The sequence below is a fragment of the Trematomus bernacchii genome, unplaced genomic scaffold (genome assembly GCF_902827165.1).
Source record: "Trematomus bernacchii unplaced genomic scaffold, fTreBer1.1, whole genome shotgun sequence".
In the NCBI taxonomy this organism is placed as follows: domain Eukaryota; kingdom Metazoa; phylum Chordata; class Actinopteri; order Perciformes; family Nototheniidae; genus Trematomus; species Trematomus bernacchii.
The window spans coordinates 1,363,879-1,387,759 of record NW_022987732.1 but is presented as its reverse complement, the minus strand read 5'-3'; the positions used below and the strand labels follow the sequence as shown (position 1 = coordinate 1,387,759).

Genomic DNA, 23,881 nt, shown 5'->3' with positions numbered 1-23,881 from the left:
TCCGCTCACCGGTCCGTCACAGCGGGTGGAGCTGCAGGATTTCTGCTTCACACACGTTGCATACCGCTATTTTACTGTTTTTTTCGGACACCTTAAAATAATGCCAGACTGGTGAAGCCATTTTGACGAGCTTGTTTTGCAGCGCACAGAGAAAAGTGTCATGTATTTTACGTCATGTGATCGGCTCTCCTGGTCGGCCTTTATAGAGAGCACCGATCGATCGGCCGAGAGTGAATATCGGCCGATATCGATCGGAGCATCCCTAGTGTGAATCTTCTCAAACCTTCACATTATATGATATGACTGCCATAATAGTGACCTATTTTTATCTCAATGATCTCCAACTCCAAGTAAAATACAGCATGATGTAAATAAATAGACTGCAAATAATACGTGACATCTAAAAACAACTATAATACCCATTTGAAAGCACATTTAGGCCTAAAGTTGTCCTTATATCCCACCAGAAAATAAATAAATAAATCACATTTTGTAAAATAAGCAATATTTGTGCAGTATTGTCGTGTTTATCCACATTCCCCAGGTCTTACCAGTTGTAGTCGAACCAGGCGCTGTAGCTGGGGATGATGATGTGGTGAGTCTGTTCGGTCACGTTGTCCTCGCTGGCGTCCATCAGTCGGTTGATCTCAGCTTTGCCCTGCTCCTCATCATCCTGCAGCATAACACAGATACCGTCAGCATAAAGAAGATACGTTTTATATACGAATACACATTATAAAAGTCAAATTTCCTAAAGCTTTCTTAACAACAAAGTGTTTGCACGGATGAAAAATAAACTGAGCTTGGAGCAATATTTCACAGAGGAATACAAATATATTTCATCTTATTTCTTTCCCCAATTATGACTTCGGGAAGACTCGATCTCCAACGTCAGGAAAAACATCCTCAGTAAAGATGAATATGGGAATAATATTGAAGGAAGGCAGACTTTGAAAACTAGACTAAAAAGAGAAAAACGTTTTGACCTGATCTGGTTGTTAAATATCAAAAAGACAAATGTTCAAAATGACAAATGGCTAATTATAAGTAATTATTTTCCATATTTTAAATGTCTTTTTTTCCAGGCTTATACATTTTATTTAAAGACATTTTATAATGTGTATTCCAGGCACAGATTATATGGATTATGGATTGAGTCCTATCATTAAATTGCATACAATCCTGTCATCAGCATGACTAAACCATTTGGGGTCTTTCAAACCATCTTCATGATGAAGACATAGTAAGGTTAAAAAGTTCCTTTGTTGGTCAATATAACTTATTATTTTGTAGCGAAAACTGTAACTTTTTTCTTTTCACATCGTTACCTTAATGTTTTTGATTACATTTTTTAAAAAGGTGCATATGATTGAAAACGAAATTCCCATAAAAAGTGTATCATGGCTCTTCATGTGGGAAATGCATGAGAGCATTAGTCAACAATCACTGAGGTTAGACTGTGACACATTTGGGCTCTAATAACATCTGGTGGTGATTTGTAAATGCTTCTAAAATGTTCCATCCCTCCCATTCACACCAGCTACAGTATTTAGTTTGATGGAGACAGAGAGTCGTAAATCATCTCACCTTTCCACCAGACAGCACAGAGTCATCCTCCATGTCATCTGGAAGTAACAACAGATTTCCATCATAAGGGCAGAAAGACTCATTCTAATCACTGTGTTATTCTTTAGAAATGTTATTTTAAACACAACTAACCAAGTCAATTATATAATAGATACATACCCAGGTCAGCCAAAGTCCCTCCTTTCACCGGAGTACTCTCGTTGTCTTTCTTTGAGTTTGCTGTGTATGGAAAAAGAATATGAGAAAAGAGACGATTGAAAAGGGTAAAACATATAAGTTAATTCCGCCGTGGGTATGGAGGCATTAGAGACACTGTTTGGAAGAGAGGACACTGAAATAAATGGAGTGAGAAATACTTTTCGTGTGTTCAGGGGAGAGAGAAGTGATTTTTGGAAAAGTGGGACATTTCAGATGGGACTTAATGGGAGCAGTTTGAAAAGGATTACATGTCTGGCTCCTGAGGCTTTTTTCCTACTTTTTTTAACTGGGATATGGTGAGAGTGTGTGTGAGCGTGTGTGTGTGTGTGTTGCAGATGAAGAGGAATTTCTGTGCGTGGCTGTTCTTATCATTCTCATTTCCCCAGTTTAAAATATGCTCGGATTGGTTAGCTGACCAGTTCTGTTGTGATTGGTCATCTGCCTAGAGATGTCCCGCCCCTTAGCCTAACTTGTACAATATGTTGGAGCGCTAGCCAATAGAAGCGCAAATGTTACATAGTGATGTTATTACGTTGGGATGTTAGCCTTTGCAGACCATTTACATGCACACAAATCTATAGAAGCACACGACAGGAAATAAAGTCTCCAGCTCAGCCCCACTATCATGACGTACCGTTCTTGGACACACTGCCCTCCTCCATGCTGGCGCCAGCGGAGGAGTCGTCCATGTCCTTGTTCAGGTCCTCCTCCGTGTCCTCCTCCTCGCCTCTGTGGCCCCGCCGCTTCCAGGAAGGGGTCTGGTTCCTAACACCAAAGACAGAGTCATGAGTCAACAAAAATCTATTTGAGACACATTTGACAAGATCGAGCATTTTAAAAAAAGGTGTTACACATTTTTTTCAAGCAATTTAAACGTGTGTTTAAGATCATTTTTGTTGTCAAAAGTCATAAGATTGTTACAATGCAACGACAGAAACTTAAGACAAAGACACCAACAGTCTCTTGCACAGATCACTAAATATTATTTTGCTATTAACAACCAAAGTTATGATGTGTGACACCAGTCTAATTAGTGGTTAAAATAAAAAAAAGGGGAAACATTTGTTTTAAATGCAATAAGACTTTGTAACTCATACAACTCAAAAAAATAAAATACATTTAAGGATTTCCAGCACTTGTAGAAACCAAGCCTGAGCACACGACTCAAAGACATTCTGTGTTTGGACTTAGCTTTGTTATTACTCTTTTAATGTCTAGTGTGGTATCATTTATTTTCATTTCCAAGTGCATTAACATCTATGGTAAGATTAAAAAGGATATGTCTAGTAATATTCTACATTTGTTCACACCAAACCCTCTATAAGAGCTCAAAACCACCAATGAAACTCTAATAAATCTTAAAAACCCATCAAAAAGCAACACTTTTGCACTAGGTAGCAAGCTAATCCTTTCCATGAATATAGCAACTGCTTTTTTGGAGTAAATGCCACAATAATCCACCACTTAAAGTAGTCCCAAACGGATGCAATATTTAAGTTACATTTCAAGGTTCAAGGCTTTTATTGTCAAGCCTTGAAATGCAACTTAAATATTGCATCTGTCTAGTAATATTCTAAAAAAAAAAATTCACACCAAACCCTCTATAAATAGCTCAAAACCACCAATGAATCTTAAAAACCCATCAAAAAGCAACACTTTTGCACTAGGTAACATGCTAATCCATCACCATGAATATAGCAACTTCTATTGGACTCGATCCCACAATGCCCTGCATACGGGAGAAGCATCAAATGAGTATTAATCCGCCACTTAAAGTAGTCCCAAACAGATGCAATATTAAGTTACATTTGCCACAGCTCATTGTCACATCACTCTTATATATTTGTAATTGTTTCTAATACTTTTTCCTACAAGTTCCTTTCAGTTATTATGCTCCAAATATCTGGAACAAACTCCCAGAACCCTGCAGGTCCGCTGCAACTCTGACTACTTTTAAATCCAGGCTGAAGACTTTTCTTTTTGCCGTTGCTTTCAATTGAACTATTCACATCTTACTCTGCACTGTAACTTTAATTCATGTACCTTTGTTATTCATGTTTTATTATCTTTGCTTTTTAATGAATGTTTCTTAATGCTCTTAATGCCTTTCATTTTTGTAAAGCACTTTGAATAGAGTGGTGCAGGGATGACGTATTTACCAGGAAGTAAGCTGCTGGTTCCCTCGACAAAAAAGCAACGGGATTTCTCCATAGGATTTTGGAAAATATCTCGAAATAAGGAAAACGAACCTGTTTGATAAATGCACGTTTTGTTCAGCCGGATAATCTACACATGTCTACCCTACTTTTATAATTGTCGAATCATAAATCTAATGGCCAGAAGCAAAATGCTAACGTTATGCTATAAACAAACTACATTCGAGTACCACAGGGTCGCACGACTTCAACGTCACTCCAACTTAAGATCCATATTCAAAGATACAGATTCTAAATGGTACAAGTGGAAGCGTTTGATTTAACAGTTTGCAGGAGGCAGGTACTTGCTTTCAAGCAGAACAGGGGCAAACAAACTTAGCGGGAGTGTTTACGTGTTCGGCGTAATGACGTACAACGTCCTCGACAACTTCTGTAGTCCTATTCAGCCACTTGTTAACAACCATTGTTTTTCAGACACGTAAACTCTTCAAAACTCACCAGTGTCACTGCTGATGTATTTAATGTCGTAGAACAAAACGTGATCCGTCTCTTCAATGTGTCTCAACCACAGACCTTATTTACAGCTATTTTCCAAAATCCTATGGAGAGATCCCATTGGCTCTGAGACGAGGGAACCCATAGTGGTAAAATGCTAACTCACTTCCCGGTTTTAGGACGCGTCACTGCACCACTCTATTGCCTTGTGTTGAAAGGGGCTATATAAATACAACTTGCCTTGCCTTACAAAAGGAAATAAGAATACAAAATGGCCTCCTTACCCCTTCTTCCCTCCCTTCTTGCGGGACTCTGCGGGAGTGCTGGGCGGCGAGGGAGAGCGCCTCCTCTTCTTGCTGGCGGAGTTGGCCTTGCGCTCCTTGCGATCGGGTGTACGGGAAGACTGATCAGACAAACCCCGTGCAGCGCAGAGGGAGCGAGGGATGGAGGATGAGAGAAAGAGCCGCAGAATGAGAGGATGGAACGGTTGCACACACAAGGAGGGGAGGCGGTGGGAGAACGACGGCAGGGAGTGGGGGGGAGGGAGGATGCAGTGGAGGTGGAGGAGACGACCAGGGTTCCTGTAAACTGTCCGCTATTTCAAAATGCACCCGAAACTTTACGTTTGTTTGCGGTCTAAGATTTATCCGAAATATAAGTCAACACCTAACTTTAGTAATGACTCTTACTAGTTACTATACATGCTTTTTATATTTGAGCACTTGCTGTTTTAGGCCACTTTGCACCCAGTAAAACAAATACTTTGAAATAAACCAGGTTGTAAACAGCTGTGCATTGTGCTAGACTCAAATTAGTCCAAAATATCCTCTCTTTCACCCAGACATGTACTTTTTTGTGTGCATTATGGTCAAAGATGTATCCGCACACCGATCAAGTCAGCACCTAAGTTTTGTAACAAGATTGTTTTTGTTTTCAAACTTTCATTTTTATTTGCTTTGCGCCCCGTAAAACAAATATAAGTAAAACAAAATATTTTGAGTCAAACCAGCTTCTTATAAGTTTGACAGTAAGCATAATGTTAGCTGGAGGGTATTTTCATAAATTGTCAAAGACCTAAGGTTCATCCCAATGTCCCTCCTCGAATCCTCTCCCCTCGGTGACTTGACCTGGAAATCGATCGGGACACGCCATGTTGAAGGACGTCCCAATCGCTTAAATGCACACTGAGGAGTCGAGGAGGGAGGAGGCTTCCAGAGGAGACGCTAGACAAGGGTTTGGCAACATTTTACAATCGAAAGAGACATTTTCCATCCTCTTCAAACTAATTTAAAAAAAAACTTGTCTGGGTCTTATATAATTATCATATAAAGACACAAAAACTATAGTTAGTTTAGGAAATTATAGAACGACAGCACGAAACAGCGCTTTGTGTCCAATATCATTCCTGACTCATCACAGGCGATTTCTTGAGCCGAATTACTGTCCTCAATGTGTTGCACTTTTAATAAACTAGACAAAAGATATACAGTATAGTGTAATTTTCCCTCTCACATGGCCTCTAACTTTAGTCGATTAAAAGCTTTGAGTCTGTGCAGCAGATCAATTGTGGTTTGTAAAGCTACTTCACCAGCTTTTATTCTGATTTTTAAAACCTTTAAATCTTTTTCCAAACATGGACAGAAACCCTGAAACAAACTAGGAGACACAGAGCGAGTAAAGGTTTGGAAAGGATGGGCAACAAACAGACAGACAGACGGATAGAGAGATAGACAGACAGACGAAGGAGGACGGCGTCGGACTATTCACAGCTTCATGCAACAAAACACAAAACCTGCAGCAAAACACACTTACACACAAACCACCATTCAGACTGAACTCAAAGTTTTCCATCACAAACTTTCCATGCAGTACAGCATTCATGACCAGTATTAGATATTTAAAAAAAAAAAAAATGTATGCCTTTTGTTGGTTATTTAAAACACTTGTGAAGTATATAATCAGATATGTGTTGCCGGTTTTTAACAACACCATTGTTTTCAAGCTGTACTGACTAGAAAACATTCAGATTTGTGATTTTCTGGGACTGAATAACATACACTCACACACACACTGTCTCACACACACACAGGACAGTGAGCTACCTCCTCCTCCTTGGGGAAGATCCTCTGGCGGAAGTTGACTGGCTTCTTGTTGTCGTCCACCTCGTAGTCTTCCTCGTTCATCCACTCATTGAACGAGTCGGTGTCTATAACCCACTTTGCATGCACCTGAGTGGGAAGGAGACAGAGTTTGTGGACAGTTCTTCAACATGATCAAGTCTGAGTTTTAAAGGTGTATTATTCCATCCAAGAAGTGTCACATCAACACTTCTGCCCTGAATTTCATCAATTGGAAATAATGTACATTTGACCAATTATTTAGTGCTGCTGGACACAATGACTGCTTGTTCACAAAAGCAGCAGCTATTCGTCCCCAATTGGTTTTGTTTTGAGATAAATATCCCAATACAAATGTTAAAAATGAATTGAAAGATATTTTTCTCTATTAATGCCAATGTCTTTGTTAAAATATATGAGTTTGTTTTCACCTTCCATGGCCGGTCGTTGCTGGGGGGGTCCTCCACGTCGCCATCCACCTCTGTTGCTGACACCCAGGTATCATAGCTAATAGAATAAATAAACAAGCCAGCGGTGAGTACAAGATTCATGAACGGACATGCTGTACCCAGAAATAGAGAGGTTTTCTTATTAGAATGAAAAACATAATCCTCCCAATTAATTTAAGATTAAAAAATATGGATATGTATTGATCAGTGTAGTATGGAAATTGAAGGGGTGGGAATCACCAGGCTCCCCACGATACGATTGCGATACTTAAGCAGTGATACGATACTATTGCGATACTTAAGCCACGATACAATAGTATTGCGATACTTAAGCCACAATACGACACTATTGCGATACTTAAGCCACGGTACGATACTATTGCGATACTTAGGCCACGATACGACACTATTGCGATACTTAAGCCACGATACGATACTATTGTGATACTTAAGCCACGATACGATAGTATTGCGATATTGCAAATCACATGGCTCATATCCATGTCCGTCTTCCCTTCCTGGTTAAAAAATGTATTTGCAATATGTATAGTTTATGTAAATAACCCAATTTGTGTTCTTTGAACCTGAAAAGGAGATGGCATTGTTTTTGTTACTTTCATTGCAATTGTATACATGTCTTAACGTAACTTCCAGTTTTATTTACGACTATCTTTCGGAGGGATATGCTACAGTACAGTTTCTATAAAAAAATAATTTAAAAAAGAAGTTTCTATAATGAAATATCAATACTTGGCGCCCGTGTATCGATACAATATCACCACGCAAAGTATCGTGATACTATGCTTTCCCCCACCCCTTGCAATAAAATGAAAGATATTCAAGAATCTAGGTTATACAAATACCCAATTTAAAGCAAAAATCTTCTATAGCAGCATTTCTTTATTAACTATTTAGGATATCCAAGTAAACAATCTTCATCAAATCAGTCGAGTAACTCGAAAATGGAAACTTAGAAGGAAATGTTGAAAAGAGTGAATATCTTTCTGAGCAACATGTTATTTATCAGGTTTAGTCAATTTAAATATGTGTCTGTTAAGTCGCTTCGGAAACATGCAAGCTGTTTCGGTGGCTTAATGACAGATGGAGGAAAATCAAGGGAAGTAAATATGTTTGAATGAAAACACATATATGACACAGTGAGATCTGTGAGCCTCTCTATGCTGTTCTCTACTCACCTGTCGGGGGAGAGACCCCAGTGAACCAGCACCTGTTTGTCTTTCCTCGTCACAGGGCGCAGCCACTCATCTGCAACATACACAAACCAATCGCTGACAAATACACACTGGCCAGTAAGCTATACGAAATACAACTGCGTAAACTAAAACATATTTGCAGTTACAAAATAATTGAAAACCCTGGGAAAATGATCATCAGCCAGATATTTGATGTTATTTGTAATCATCATAAGAATTTGTATTTTCAACAGCTTGCAAAAGGACTCATATTTGCCATCAGGCTAAAAATGAATACGGCCCATGAATTGATACCGTCAAAAATGTGATCCAATCCGAAATTAAAGACAATTCAACCCCTACCTTCTTCTTGTTGGGATGTAGAGGGGTAAATGTGGTGGGTGGCCTTTGACTTGTCATCAGTAATGGAGCCCTGGAGAGGATAGAGTGGAGGAAATGACAATCAAAAGATAAATACAACAGAGTTTGCCGTTAGAAAGACAACCGCTCTACTTGCCGGACAAATCAATGTCTGAGGAAAGGTTTTTATGTAGAAGGTTCAGGCTCACCTGGTGCCGCTTGACGATGTCTTTCAGCTTACTGGCTTGTTTCTGCTCGATGTCCGTCGACAGGAATACGGTGGGTCGAGTCAAGCAGTTATTCTACAAGCACAGAAATAAAAAGTTAGGACCATAAACAATATATTTAATCCCAAAAACAGGATCTAGAAGAATAAGGTTGATCATGTATCTATCCATCTAGCTTGTTTTGGGGAAAACTGTACATTTACAATAACAAAAAAACACCAGTAGAACTAATGCATTTAGGTTATTTCGCAAAGTAGCAGATAACTTTAAAAACGGTACAATCTGGTCTCAATAAAGTGCAGCTTCATTGAGCAATACTTGGCGTTTTGAAAATATTGTTGGGCTCTTTCTAAAAGTGCTGGATTATTCAAAAAGCAGCATCATCAAACAAAAATCAAGTGTATTCACTCATTACAGAGCAGCAGACTTCTTAATGTAGTTGTGTGGTGTTCTTTTTATGTGCATCGTGTCTGAACTGTACGTTGTGCTTTGCGTGGTGAGTGTTGTTTTCTTGCCGATTCCAAAGACACATTTTAATTTGATTGTACATTTAATAGTCAGTAAGGTAATCTGAATTGGGGACACGGAAATGCTCCTCAAAGCAGCAGCTTGTGTTTGGAGAGTATGGGTCGTACCTGCACCAGGTTCTTCTCCACATTTAGGAACATCTCCACGTTCCTGTCCATCCGGGAAGGATTCTGCAGGTCAAATCTACGCCTGGGAGTGATTAGAAAGGACAATTAGACATATAACGAAATAGGGTTGTAATAGAGTAATACAGAACAAACAACACCTACAACACAGAGTTTAGTAAGAGTGAAAACAAACGAGTGAACGTGTCAAAGCAAAAACAGGAGCATATTTGTGATAACGGAGCCAATTGGTTTGCTTTTAGGACTACATACTGGTTTCAGTTTTGGTCAACTCACCACCCCTGCTCGCTCTTAAACTTGTAGACCGACCCTAGGATGTGACAGAGAGCACCTCCGGCCTTGAAATCCAGGAAACACTTGGCCTGAAGATAGAAGAATAACAATGAGGATATACAATGTCAGCACTCAGATATTGCCTTCTATACATGTCATTAAAGCACAGACAGAAGGAAAGTATGTTGTTTTGAGGAAAAACAAAATGTATGTGTTTGATGTGCTTACAGGTAGCTTGGTAAGAGCAGGATTGTTGACCCTGCGTCCGAACGCGTCCTCCTGGAACTGCAGCAGCTGGACCACCAGACCCGCCAAGGATTTACTGGAGGGGGAGTCATTCTGCACATACTGGGAGCAGACAGAAATAAAAACATTAATAAAACACACATACACACTCCAGGGAAACTGATACACATACGAAAGCTGCACAATTAGTCCCATACACTGTATCACATGTGTACTTTATCACAACTCTAATGTCAATAATTGAGGGGGGGAAATGTACCGTTGAGTCTGTAAGTAAAACAAATGTATTAATAAACCACCCGAATAAATAATAATGCATATTTACAGAGTGCTGTTCCCAGTGCTCAAATATGCTTATTTACACATGTAAGACATCCTATATAGGCTTCTTGAAAAATACATATAATTGACTATGAATGACAAAACTGTTCATTTGTTAAAGTGCTAAATGTATCAATTTAAAAATCATGTGAAGTTGCCAATATCGGTGCATTTTGTAATCTGAAGCACCCGGTTTAAAGTGATTACTCCTGCTCTGGCATAGAGATAGCTGCATTGTTGATACAATGACACAATCTGGCTAGGAGAAATTAGGACAAACCAAAGTATTTATAACAAGGACAGTGAGAAGGAGAGCCACTTCTAACCTTAAAACACATCCAACGTGGCTGTTTTCGGGAACACTGATTGCATATAAACAAAGCCAAGCAAAGCTCTGGGTTGGCATTTGTGAAGAAGCATGTTTACAAGTTTAGTCCCAGATGTACATATGTGTTTAAACCTAACTTAGTCTACACAACAGCTTTCAAAATTCCCCCATCAAGCTTTTTGTCTTTTACTTCAACATGCAGGGCTATGGGGCATGTCAGTGGGTTTGATTGAGAGCATGAAGGGACAGGAGGAGCTTTCTTTGTTTAGCTAACTAAGTGGAGCATGCACAGTGTGCTATGCTGTGTTGACAAAACTCAAAAACGCGCACTCTCCAGCCACAAAACAACTGCTCTTGCAAAACGCACACCATACTCTGATGCTTGTGCATTGAGTACATGGGCATTCATAAGAAAAAAAAAAGCGAACGCTGGGTTATATTCAGGTTGTATTTTAAGTTGCTTGATAACGCTGGGTCCCGTGACAAGCGAGGGTAACATTGGGTTAGCTTCTGAGGCCTTTGGCAAGACTCAAAGAGAGTTTTGTTTAAAATGTTTGAATCGATTAAGGTTTTTTACACATTAATTAAAACATAAATTGCAGAAGCTCCCATTTCCGCGCCTTTATAAGCATTTTCGCCCCGTGTGTTATTGTAACAACACTGAAGGAGCAGTTACAGAAATACAATAATACACACACTTTCTTTTTGTACTGTGCAATAATCACTTATTTGATAACAAAGACAGATTATAATGACAAAACACCATGATATGTTCCTTATGTCACTTTTCAATCGCGTCTACTCATTTGTAGCCATGGTTGTGTACTAATGGTTGTCTATATTATTACTAATGAGTGATTTTCTTCTCTATATTTAATAAATAAACGTACTATTTATGATTGCATGCCCTTTTTTTATTCACTTTTGCTGTAAAACCGTTCATTTCCCCGCTTCGGGACATTCTGGTTAGCTAGCTAACGATGAGCTAGCTAACACATAAACAGCCCCAATCATGTAAAGAACGAGTATTTAAACTCATGCTAACACGAACATGTGCTTACAATACATCCCTGCACGTAAAGACAAACACTTGTAAGAAAAGCTTCGTCTTTATCTGTAGTTTGTGTTGCTAGCTAGGATAGCAGTTGGGATCCATTGTGCCAACGGGCCGTCATAGAAATCAATGGAGAACCAGCTACCTTCTTGTAGTGTTTTCCGATCCACTGCCGAACCGTCTCAAACTGCGATATCGTCTCAGAACTTTCCCAAAATTTCGCAGACGGACCGCCGTCTTTCTTCCTCCCCACTGCGGTGGTCCCGCCGCCCACAGTGCCCGTCGCCGGTCCGCCTGAGCCCGTCGCGCCTGCCGTTGTCGCCGCCGTCGCCATTGTGTGTTTTGTTCGCTGCGTTTCTTTCTCCTCCACGGCCGCGTCGCTCAGCGTGCAAGTTTTCGAATGATATTGCGCAGCCGCAGACGGGGTTTACACTCACATCTCGCGAGACTCGTTATTATAGGGCTTTATGGGAAATGTAGGCAGTTACAGGAATCTGAATCAGAAAGAATCAGGTGTTTAGCCAGGGAGGTTTACACATGCGAGGACACTGCCTTGGTGTACATGGTGCAAAGATAAACACAGTTAAAGAAGATAGAAGTAATAAAAACAACCAAAGAATGAAATAAAAACTATTATTAAAAATCTATTAAAAGAATGTATGCGTTAAGTTACAGAAAATGATTTACATATATCTGGATAAACCAAAAAAAAACAGTACATGTGTGCAGTATTGTTATGCAATGTGAAAAGCTGTGTACTGTAGATAATAAGAGAGGCATCAGATTGGTTTGTGTAAGTCTTGCATTTCTCTATTTTAGAAAAGATAAAAAATTAAAAACAAATATTTATAAGAATAAGAATAATACATTTAATGTATATAGGCAGGGCAAGTTATTTATAAGGCAGCTTTATACCTCTTTCACCTCTCTGCTCCATAGTTTTTCTCTTCTGTGTATATTTGACATTTATATATTCAGTCTAATATTTAATATTCCATCCGTCACATACTTATGTATATATAATACCTTGCTTTATATCTTATTATTGTTCATTTGTAAATTCAACATGTATATTTTCTACTTTCTTGTTTATTTCTTGTCTTTTAATTTTTATTGTACAATGCCATGTCTTTTTATGCTGCTGCAACACAAACATTTCCCAAATGGGATCAATAAAGTTATATCTTATCTTATCTTTCAACACAAGGCAATTCAAAGTGCTTTACAAAACCTGCGGTGTCTCACAGAGAGATACTGCAGGTCCTTCTTTCCTGCAGCGGTCAGACTGTACAACCACCCTGGTAGACCCCACACACACATATAACAACAAAGACTAAAACACTCCTGTTGTGCAATACTACATATGTGCAATATACTGTATATCAGGGGTCGGCAACCTTTTTGATATGAAGTGCCATTAAAAAAAAAAATTGTTATCAGCGTGCCAACGATCGAGAATTATCAACGGAGGGGGGGGGGGGGGGGGGGGGGGGGTTTGAGGAGCTTGACGCTGGTGAACTCTCAACAGGAGGGCGGGGGGAGCCTCGCTGCGGGGAAGCAGTGTGTGTGTGTACCTGTCAGCACAACTTACATGATGCCGAATTTAACAAACACATTTAATTAAATTGGTTTAAACGGCATAATAATAAGGACGATCGTCCGTTCTGTGATTCTCCAGAACACACATGTTATGATATTAGGGTCAGGCAGAGTGAGATGAGATCGCTGTCCCTTTAAGAGAGAGAGAGAGAGGGGTGTGGCGTGTGCATGTGTGTGTGTGGATGGTAGAGCGACAGTGAGGGAGCGTGTGTGTGTATGTTTCTGGAAGTGAAACGAGGCAGCAGAAAAACAGAGGTCTGTGATGTATTTTGTGAAACAGAAGAACAGCTAAATAAATGCAACGGCCTCCCCAGAAGAGCTCGCCTCTCTCCAGTCATTTAAGCTAAAGTGGGTTATTGAACCTGAAGCTTGTTGCTTCTGCCCTCCTCGACTACGGTCTGGGAGCCGACAGGAAAGTTCAACACACAGATGGCCAGTCCGCCCCTTTGTAGCATATTATTTCAATGAGAGATGAGCAGATCGCCACTGGGCTTTCAACTAAAGACACAGCCACGCAAAAACTGCGGCATTTGTAAAGCTCCTTATGGGTACTGCAATTGGTACAGCCCTGCACCACGGAGGAAAGCGGCAGAAAGTCACCTGGAGTTAAACAGAGCGGGGCTGCGTTGCGTGCATGGCTTCCTTCTGCAGGTAACGGGGAGACGCGCTCTGGCGGCGGTCTCGTTCAGGATCCGAAAATACAATTTAAATATTTTGCACACTTATTCGACTTATTCCTAGTGTGCCACTGGTTACGGTGCCGCGTGCCAGGGGTTGCCGACCCCTGCTGTATATATACAGTAAATAGCTGTGCAATTTATTCTACCACCTTTTATTCTTTCACCTGGCTGTTATATCGCTAAACTGTTATTGGTACTGGATGTGTATCTTGTAAATTGTGTAAGTTTTAATATTTTGTTCTTATGCATGCTTCTTGGTGATATTAAGCTATCTTTGGCTCTCTACTGTAACGATTGTAAATGTCCCCCCTGTGAGACAAATAAAGGTATTCTGATTCTGTCATGGGGTTATAATGCCCACTGAATCCAACTGTATTTTTTTTAGCACAACACCTTTAAACAATAATAACATGTATATGTTTTATTGGTATTTATTACACTCTGATCATTCATACAGAAATAAAACACATTCTCAAGGTGTGAATTTTTGTATTATTATGGACCTTTTCTCCACTCTTCTGTCCTCAAAGGGTTTCACACTTCATTGTTTGTTTGCCTTTTAAGCATTAATATTACATTTCGGAAAATACAAAGTACAAACGTTATCTAACAAAGCCGGGAAGTTGTGACTTATATGATTCTCATGGCGGCGTATCAGCAACATCAATGGTCTCCGACTGAACTGTTATCTAGTTGTTCTGGGAAGTACAAGCGTATTTAGGTTGGAATTAAAAGTGAAGTTCACTTTATCTAGATTCTGGATAGTTGTAAAAAGGGATTTGCTAATGTTGTCATTGACTGCTCTTAATCATTCTTAATTCCTCCCAGATAATGTAATGTTGTATTGTGGAGACCTATACAAACAACACATTTTCAACATGTAGCTGCTGGTGCATCCATCAAGTTACAAAATACATCTTCACAACGTTCTCTGACCGCTCCATCTTTTACTACGGTTTCTCCTCAACTCTGCAAAAGGCAACAATGTGCAAATGTTAAAATACTTTTTGATTTATAGATTTGCCGATACTCAACGACATATTAGTGTTTCATTTAAAGACAATTTGACAATGCATGGCAGAGTGACCAAGTCAATTAGGTGGCATGTCTATTATGTTAAATCAGCCGAGACACAATACATTAAGGTCAATCAGTTGGCACATAAGTTCATGACATTTTCAGTGCTTTTCGAGATGTATTTTGTATATTTATGGACTGATTCATGTGGTTTCACACTTCATGTTTTTTTTGCCTTTTCAGCAACAATTCCTGAGAATTCAAAGTTCACTTATTATCTTAGAAAACCGGGAAATCGTATCTTAAATGATCCACATGGCAGCGTATCAACAACATTAATATGCTCCAGTTTTACTGTTTTATCTTTGATTATCTGACCAGGAAGTACAACCATATTCATTTGGAAACTGCCAATAAACACCAAGTGTACGGTGGCACAATTGTTCAAAACAAAAGGTATCTTATATAAGCAAAACAAGTCATAAAAGTGCATGCTTATACCTTAATGCAATTTACATTCAACTCATTTTGTAACCTGAAACCAGATTTAGTTGAAGATTGATTGTGTTAAATCTTGAAAATACAATAAGAAAGCTGGCACCAGGCAACATCCAAGACAACATCCCTGACGAGAATAAGCCTTATCTATATCCAAGGACAATGTTTTATTTGATAAATCATTACTAATTGACAACACATGCCATGATAAGACGTACAAGATGAATAAATATCCCTGTGTGGTCTGAAGCAAATCACATTCATCAACACAACACAAAGAGCCGCTCCTCGTCTTCTTCTGGATTTATTCTGCAAGTCAAGGTATGTGGTTGTTAAATAATGATGCTTTCAAATATACAGAGTGGATGTTTTTGATTCATTTCACATTTGTTTGCTTACTCTGCACTTGACATGCAGTGCTAAAAACATGTAGTGACATAATTTATACTTTTTTGGCTATTCCATTTATATGCACTCTGGATATCTGACTTCTGTCACAAAGAGAATCTGAGATATATTTCATACAGTAATTAAGAAAGATATTTTTTTTTGTGTAATGATATAATTGTCTGTCTCAATCAGAACGATGAAACAGACGTCAGTTCTGTGTCTGCTGCTCCTTCTGGGAACAAGCTCAGCTAACAACTATCGTAAGTAGGACCTGGCTGTATTGATATTAACGTTGTTATAAAACTTTTATGTCTCCCTGAACATTAATATGTTTGGATTTTTGTTGGAGTGATGTTTTTGGAGTTTCACAGCAGATGGCTGTTTTCACATTCATCTTAGTTTAAGATGTGAGAGTGCAAGAAGGATTTCTTCACACCCCATCATTACAAGGTCTTCACCGTAGTTTACCAACATTTTCTGAATCTCCCTCTGGAGGGAACACAGGGATTTTATTCTTTGCTGACCATTTACATGCACACAATCCTACAGTATATAACACGCTACAGGATGCGTTAAACCCCAAAAAGCATAAATGGGCCCATTAAAGGAATCTTTTCAGGCCAACGCGGAGGTAATTGTTATACATCTGTAAAAATAAAAACGATCTTTAAACCCACTCCCTCCTGCAAACAGCAGATAGACACAAATATAAACTCACTGGTGACAAAGCAAGATGTTTATCGCAGTAGTTGGTAGAAACCAAAAACAGAGGTGATTTCAAAAGTGAATATTTGAATTACCTTCATCAGATTGACATAACCAGCTCTGAATGAATCATTATGTGGCTGTGTAACTGCTACATGTTTAAGTTACCAACTGATTGCAAACAAGTTCCTCAACTTGAAAGGTGATGATGTGTCGATACCCAATTTGTGTTGGCTGCCCCCATAGCCGACTGGAACATTTTAATGCAGGTTTGTTATTTAAAAAATGTTTTACATCAAAAATAAATGTATTTCTACGATCTCATTCACAGAGAATGTGGCTTTACGTGGAAGAGCGAGCATGTCAGAGCGTATTGCCGACTTGTATGGATTTGCCTCCAATGCTATTGATGGAAACCATGAATCTAACTACTCTGCTGGATCATGCACTTCCACTGCTGAGATGGCCAACCCATGGTGGAGAGTGGACCTGCTGGAGTCCTACATCATCACCTCCATCATCATCATCAACAGAGGAGACTGCTGTGCAGGAAAGCTCAACATGGCAAGGGTTCACATCGGCAACTCTTTAGAAAACAACGGCGCTTCAAACCCAGTGTGAGTGATCGTAATGTTCTAGTTACAGGGTTTAATTGCTCTTTGAAATACTGCCTTAACTGTTCTTCTGGCAGGTCAAATGTTGGCTACAAAAGGATGTTATGAACTGCTTCCTCTGTCTCTTTTAGGGCCGGTATAATTTATCACATCCCTTCAGGCATGTCTTTAAAAATGACTTTTACCGAACATGTGGAGGGACGTTATGTGACCGTGGTTCTACGTGGTTTAAAGAAAACCCTAACACTCTGCGAGGTGGAAGTCTACGGTTACCGTGTTCCAACAGGTGAGATTTAAATATATTTGGAGAGCCAACAAAGATTTCATTTAGTAGGTAATCAATCTTGCTAATTGTCTATACAGCTGAAGTCAAACCACAGTTTGAACCACATTTGGCACATCTACTGTTTCTTAACTCTGACATCTAGTTTTGTGAGAAACAACAGCTACAGTAGGTTATTTTAAATTAACATCTTGAAAATGATTCATGGGCAATATCATTTGATAAATAATTGGAGGAAACAGAGGTGACAATTTGCAAATCTGTCATATATACTGTGGACACCGACATACTGCATAACAACATTTATTTCTACTGCTGCATCATTTATCATGATCCAATTAACAACTTTCCATGACCTTTTCCTGCATTTTCTTCTTTCCACTGGAAAGGGTATACTTTTGCAAATAGACAGAATTGTTGTTTTAGGATATACTAGAAAATATGCTATCTATATGAAGGAAAACTGAGTATCAATGCTGATGTTTGCAAATGTGTTCTGTTTGCAGGAGAGAACCTGGCACTCCAAGGAAAAGCCTCACAGTCATCACTGCATTCAACGGGCATTGCTTATAATGCCATTGATGGAAATCGTGCCAGCGACTGGGCAAAGGGTTCTTGTACACACACAGCACACGATTTGAACCCATGGTGGCGACTGGACCTGGGCAAAACCCACAACATATTTTCTGTTAAGATAACCAACTACAAAAATTGGCCTTTGCATATTAATGGAGCAGAGATAAAAATTGGAGATTCTCTTGATAACGATGGCAACAATAATCCGAGGTACAGTCCATTAACTTTATTACTACTGTAGCTCTTGTTATAATGGATATCACTATATTTGTAACCACTGTAAAGTATCTTGAAATTATGTGTGTCTTTAGAGAATCCATGTATTTAAATTGTCATTAACTATTTTCTTCTTCTGCTAGGTGTGCTGTGATCTCAAGCATCCCTGGAGGTTTCACGGAAACCTTCCAGTGTAACGGGATGGACGGTCGCTACGTCACCATCGTCATTCCTGGAAGAAGCGAGTACCTGACACTCTGTGAGGTGGAGGTGTACGGCTCCAGGCTGGATTAGGTCTGAATAGGTTCAAAACGTGTATCAATGACCTTTGATACAGCTGATGCTCTTGTACAGACTTGTGTTGCAATGATAGCTTAAGCTTCACTTGCTAGCTGCAGATGGATGGGAGTTCGAGCTTTGTATACCTGAGCCACTCCAACACAGAAAGGAATGTGACCTGCCAATCAACATGAACTATAACAGGATCATGTTTTAACCATTATGCTTTTTTATCGTGCATTTCAACTGTCTCATTCATCAATCAAGCAATCAAGTCAGACCCTGGACATTCAACACAATCATGTAACAATTCATTGAGATCATTCAGTTTCCCTGAGTCATGTCAGTAATCAGTGTGGACAATCAACAACGTTTTTAATGCTTTTATATTTTTATTGTATGTTTGTATAATATGTATCTTGCCAAATATTAGGAACAATAAAGGGTTAATGTTTTCCACTCTACTTTTTAATGTGTATTTCAACTGTCTAATTTATACAACATGTGGCATTGCGTGGAAAATAAATCATGGGATATTATAATCAACATTGCATTAAGGTCAATCATTTCTAATTATTAATGGAAATCATTATCAGTGAACAGAAATCTAAATATAAGTCCATCACAATTTGATCGCCTCCCTAGTTGTTTTTGTTTTTGTTTTACTTTTCAGCCCCAATATTATATTCCTGAGAATGCAAAGCACACACATTATCTAATCAAACCAGGAAGTTGTGACTTAAATGATCCACTTGGCAGTGTGTGGCATCTTTGTTTATCTGACCAGGAAGTACAACCAATTGTATCTGGTCTATAAACAGGTGATTGTATTCATGCTAACCTTTTCTATTCTGACACAATACTGCCTGGGCAGGGAGAAAAAGAAGCTTGACACAATAGTACACAAAGCATACAAAATGATTCGTACTTAGCTCTCATTTCTCTCTGAATTTTGGGAAGATAATTGTATTTAAGCATCAGGTTAATCACTTAAGGATTTAGCTCTATAGTTGACTTAGTACACTTTCTCAATTAGCTGCCATATTATATTATTTATGTTGATTATTTGACTAGTGTTGACCTGTGCCCTGTTTTATAACTGGATGCTTTTATATTTGAATGAGAAGTATCTGTTGACTTAGCAATACAGTTTTTCATTTCTTAATCCAAATGAGCTTTATCTGCCCACAAGGACAAGATAATCTGTGGGTAAATCATCAATGAATAACAACATGTACCATGATAAGATGTGCACATAAATATCACTGTGTGCTCCACATTAAATCATATCCATCAGCACGGCATAAACAGCAGCTCCTCGTCTTCCTCCGAGTTTATTTTGCAAGTCAAGGTAAGTTGTTTTAGTTGAATAATGATGCTTTTAAAAATTGGGCGGTCAACTTTAACGCGTTAGCATTACCACGTTTGAACACGGTTTTTAACTTGAATTACCTTGCATTGAAGAGGCAACAAAGCTGTCCAGTTTCCCTGCGTTGCACAGGAGGAGGATATTGCTCACAACATGATAGCAGCAGCAAGAATACGACCATACGAGCAAATGTGTAGCGCACATACAGAGGGCAATCACAGCGACTTTGATTATGCTTTAGCTATGGGAACATTTCCAGACATCATGACCTGAAAAAACTGAAACGTTGACTTGTGTTATGTCAACTAATTTCACATTGCTGTATTAGGTTAGTTGAAAGCAATAATATTAAGTTGAACCTAATGTTTTTTATTTAAACTTGATATTATTGCTTTAACCCTAATACAGCTATGTGAGATTTGTTTACATAATACATTTAATTAAAGTCAACGCTTCAGTTTTTCAGTGTGCAAATAATTCAATAATCTTTAAAACTAAGCTAAAATGTTATAATAAAGATTAACAAAAAAAGTATCTTTCTCGTTTGTTATGCATTTCTTTACTACAACACCACCTATGTATATTATCTCTCCCCAGAAGACAAGGAAATACTAGCATTTATTTAGTTGTGATTAATCATAATTAATCAGATTATTGTTGTGATTGATGCTAAATTATTAATTGACAGCACTATTTTAGATATACAGTTCTGAGGGTTGTTTACTCTGTGTTAAAATACATATAATAATCCCATTCATCACCAGTTATTCCTATACTTATAGTTAACTTCTGGAACATGACTGTTGTAGGTCTGAGATGAATTGCATAAAGTAATAATGATGACAATGTTCATTTCTTCAGGAGTTGACTCTATCGTGTGTCTCATCAAGAGCAATGACGCACAGTTCAGTTCTGCCTCTGCTGCTCCTGCTGGGCACGTGTTCGGCTTACACCTACCGTAAGTAGGATCTGGCTTTATCTATGGTGTCTTTGTTATAAAACACTGAAGTGGTTAACATGTGGTTTGCAATTTGTTACACCACTTGGATGTTTGGGCTTCAGTGTGCAGAATGATGCGTGTGCAGAGTTTGACTCTAGAAGGCTGTTTATACAATCAGAAAACAACCTCAGATTGTAAATCCTGCATGTACTGTATGAGATGATTTTGCGACATCACAACTACTTTGGAGACAAACATGGTGCAGTGTGTATACTAATGTGATAAGGAAACCTGAAGTCTCCAGAGGAAACATACAGCAGAACATTTACCTCTTGGTAGATTAGGAGACATCAAAACTGTTCTGTAGAGGATTTTTTCACAACATAGTGTCAATAAAATATCCAGTGCTGTTGAATGGGATGCTATTTATGTGTAAATTAGCGACTGATTGCAAACAACTTTATCCAATGAACTGAAAAGGAGGTGATGTGTTCCAATTTGTGTTGGCTGCCCCCAAGTGGCCAACATTTATTTATTTCAAATGTCTGATTTACAGGAAATGTGGCCTTGCGTGGAAAAGCTAGCCAGTCACTGAGTTATCCAGACTATTATGGAGATGCAGACAAAGCTATTGATGGAAACCGTGATTCTAACTATCTTGCTGGTTCATGCACCGCTACTGTTGAGATGACCAACCCATGGTGGAGAGTGGACCTGCTGGAGTCCTATATCGTCACCTCTATCATCATCACCAACAGAGGAGACAGGTATCCAGAAAGGCTTAACGGGGCAGAGGTTCACATCGGCAACTCTTTGCAAGACAATGGCGCGGCAAACCCAGTGTGAGTGGCTTCAATGATTTCTTGATAACATCTAGATAAATTCGCTGTCTAAAGTAATGTCTCTAAAGTGTTAGAATAATGTATGACTCTGTGTTGCTACCTTTTTAGCACTGCAGTTATTTCAACTTCATGTATTTCCTCCTTTTCCTTTCTTTTAGGGTTGGTGTGATTTCTCATATCCCTGCAGGCAGGTCTTTAAACATTACTTTGACCAAACTTGTAGAGGGACGATACGTGACGGTTGCTCTACCTGGTTCAGGAAGACTCCTTACACTCTGTGAGGTGGAAGTGTACGGGTACCGTGCTCCAACAGGTAGGAATTGATAACAAAGCCACTTAATACTTCATTTTCGGGGTGATAAATCCTCATCTATCCATCTATCTATCCTCATCTTTCTATACAGCTTACAGCACACCAGAGTTAAAACTCCATTAACTTGAATGAACAACAAAGGCAAAATGCAGAGCATCATGAAAACTATTTATCAATGCTGATGTTTGCAAATGTGTTCTGTTTGCAGGAGAGAACCTGGCACTCCAAGGAAAAGCCACACAGTCATCGGCGCGTAATTTTGATGGCACAGCTTATAATGCCATTGATGGAAATCGTTTAAGTGCCTGGGGCCAGGGTTCTTGTACCCACACAAAGGCCGACTTTAACCCCTGGTGGCGACTGGACCTCGGCAAAACCCACAAAATATTTTCTGTTAAGATAACCAACAATCTAGATCGTACGCCAACACGACTTAATGGAGCTGAGATCCGTATTGGAGATTCTCTTGAAAACAATGGCAACAACAATCCCAGGTACAGTCCTTTAACTTTAATACTACTGTAACAAATAGTTTGGCTTTGATGAATATCTGTCATTGCTTTGGTTTTGAACAACCAATGTTTGCTCCATAATACAACCATATATTGGTTTGGCAATACTTAAGTAACTAATTTCTATGAAATTATTTTTACGGTAAGAGTTTTAATTAATTCAAATGATCTTTCAATGAGTTAACAATCACATTTTTTTCTTCTGCTAGGTGTGCTGTGATCTCAAGCATCCCTGGAGGTTTCACGGAAACCTTCCAGTGTGACGGGATGGACGGTCGCTACGTCAACGTCGTCATTCCTGGGAGAAGCGAGTACCTGCTTCTCTGTGAGGTGGAGGTGTACGGCTCCAGACTGGATTAGGTCTGAGGAGTTTCTATGTGCAACAATGATATTTGACATTGATGTTAAGCTGATGCTCCACATGCTGGTTTTTAAATCAAAGCTTAAGCTTCACTTGCTAGCTGCAGATGGATGGGAGTTTCAGCTTGGTAAACTTGATAATGAAAAAGTAATCAAACTTGCCAAATATTATGAACATTAAAGGTAGGGTAGGTAAGTTTGAGAAACCGGCTCGAGATACACTTTTTGTTATATTCCATCGAATGCTCTTAACATCCCGATAGCAATGAATATCTTAAGTGCTTTGACAAAAAATCCATTAAAAAATGTCATCTGTGGAAGCCGTAGTACTGTAAAAAGCACGACCAATCATTTTAGCCGACCCGGCTAAAATAACTGGATGGCCTACCTGCCTGTCAGCCTTCCATCTGTGCACAAACTTATCTCATGCCCTCATTGGTCATGTGCGCGTTCGTGTGTGTTGGAGGAGGGGCTCTATAAGGAAGTGGCAGATTTTCTCCGGCTGTGTATTTTCAAATTCTAGCGATCTCGAGCCGGTTTCTCAAACTTACCTCTCCTACCTTTAACAGGTTAATTAATGTGTATTTCAACTGTCTAATTTATACAACATGTGGCATTGCGTGGAAAATAAATCAAGGGACATTATAATCAACATTGCATTAAGGTCAATCATTTCTAATTATTAATGGCCATCATTATCAGTGAACAGAAATCTAAATATTTCTTTATGCTCTTATATTTGTATTGTTCGTGTGTATAATGCGTAATGCGTTTTTTCTTATTAGAATTAATGAACTACAACTACAAATGATGTGTAACAGAATGAAAATAACTGATCTTTGAATAACATTTGACTAAATTAGTAAAAAGCGTCATGTTACGGTTTTGAATTTATGTTTTCATTTTCCACCTTTGTTTTGAAATGTTTTCCTCCTTGGCCCGTTCTCATGTCTTCAAATGTTCCTCCTCGACTCCCCTCCTCGACTCCTATCCTCGAGACTTAGTCCCGCCCACAGGAGATGCGAGCGGAG

General features: G+C 39.0%; 3 protein-coding genes across 3 annotated transcripts in view; 2 read left to right on the top strand and 1 right to left on the bottom strand.

Annotated features, from left to right (window-relative positions):
• Window positions 1-12,031, bottom strand: part of LOC117494779 (SWI/SNF complex subunit SMARCC1-like) — a 31,101-nt gene extending 19,070 nt beyond the window's left edge. Inside the window, 14 exon segments of the mRNA XM_034145738.1 lie at window positions 552-673; window positions 1,588-1,625; window positions 1,747-1,806; window positions 2,420-2,550; window positions 4,721-4,839; window positions 6,539-6,664; window positions 6,985-7,060; window positions 8,199-8,268; window positions 8,559-8,628; window positions 8,765-8,857; window positions 9,418-9,499; window positions 9,712-9,797; window positions 9,937-10,056; window positions 11,803-12,031. Coding sequence (XP_034001629.1) covers window positions 552-673; window positions 1,588-1,625; window positions 1,747-1,806; window positions 2,420-2,550; window positions 4,721-4,839; window positions 6,539-6,664; window positions 6,985-7,060; window positions 8,199-8,268; window positions 8,559-8,628; window positions 8,765-8,857; window positions 9,418-9,499; window positions 9,712-9,797; window positions 9,937-10,056; window positions 11,803-11,991 — 1,382 coding nt within the window. The 5' untranslated portion in view covers window positions 11,992-12,031.
• Window positions 12,032-15,582: 3,551 nt separating this feature from the next.
• On the top strand, window positions 15,583-18,969 carry LOC117494771 (fucolectin-1-like). The gene is made up of 6 exons (XM_034145731.1): window positions 15,583-15,772; window positions 16,034-16,101; window positions 16,878-17,163; window positions 17,292-17,446; window positions 17,950-18,229; window positions 18,379-18,969. Exons 2-6 carry the CDS (start codon window positions 16,038-16,040, stop codon window positions 18,527-18,529), a joined length of 936 nt encoding a protein of 311 aa, XP_034001622.1. The 5' UTR covers window positions 15,583-15,772; window positions 16,034-16,037; the 3' UTR covers window positions 18,530-18,969.
• Window positions 18,970-19,689: 720 nt separating this feature from the next.
• Window positions 19,690-23,881, top strand: LOC117494765 (pentraxin fusion protein-like). The gene is made up of 6 exons (XM_034145724.1): window positions 19,690-19,865; window positions 20,745-20,841; window positions 21,380-21,665; window positions 21,824-21,978; window positions 22,187-22,472; window positions 22,700-23,881. The coding sequence occupies exons 2-6, from the start codon at window positions 20,778-20,780 to the stop codon at window positions 22,848-22,850; spliced, it is 942 nt and encodes a 313-aa protein (XP_034001615.1). The 5' UTR covers window positions 19,690-19,865; window positions 20,745-20,777; the 3' UTR covers window positions 22,851-23,881.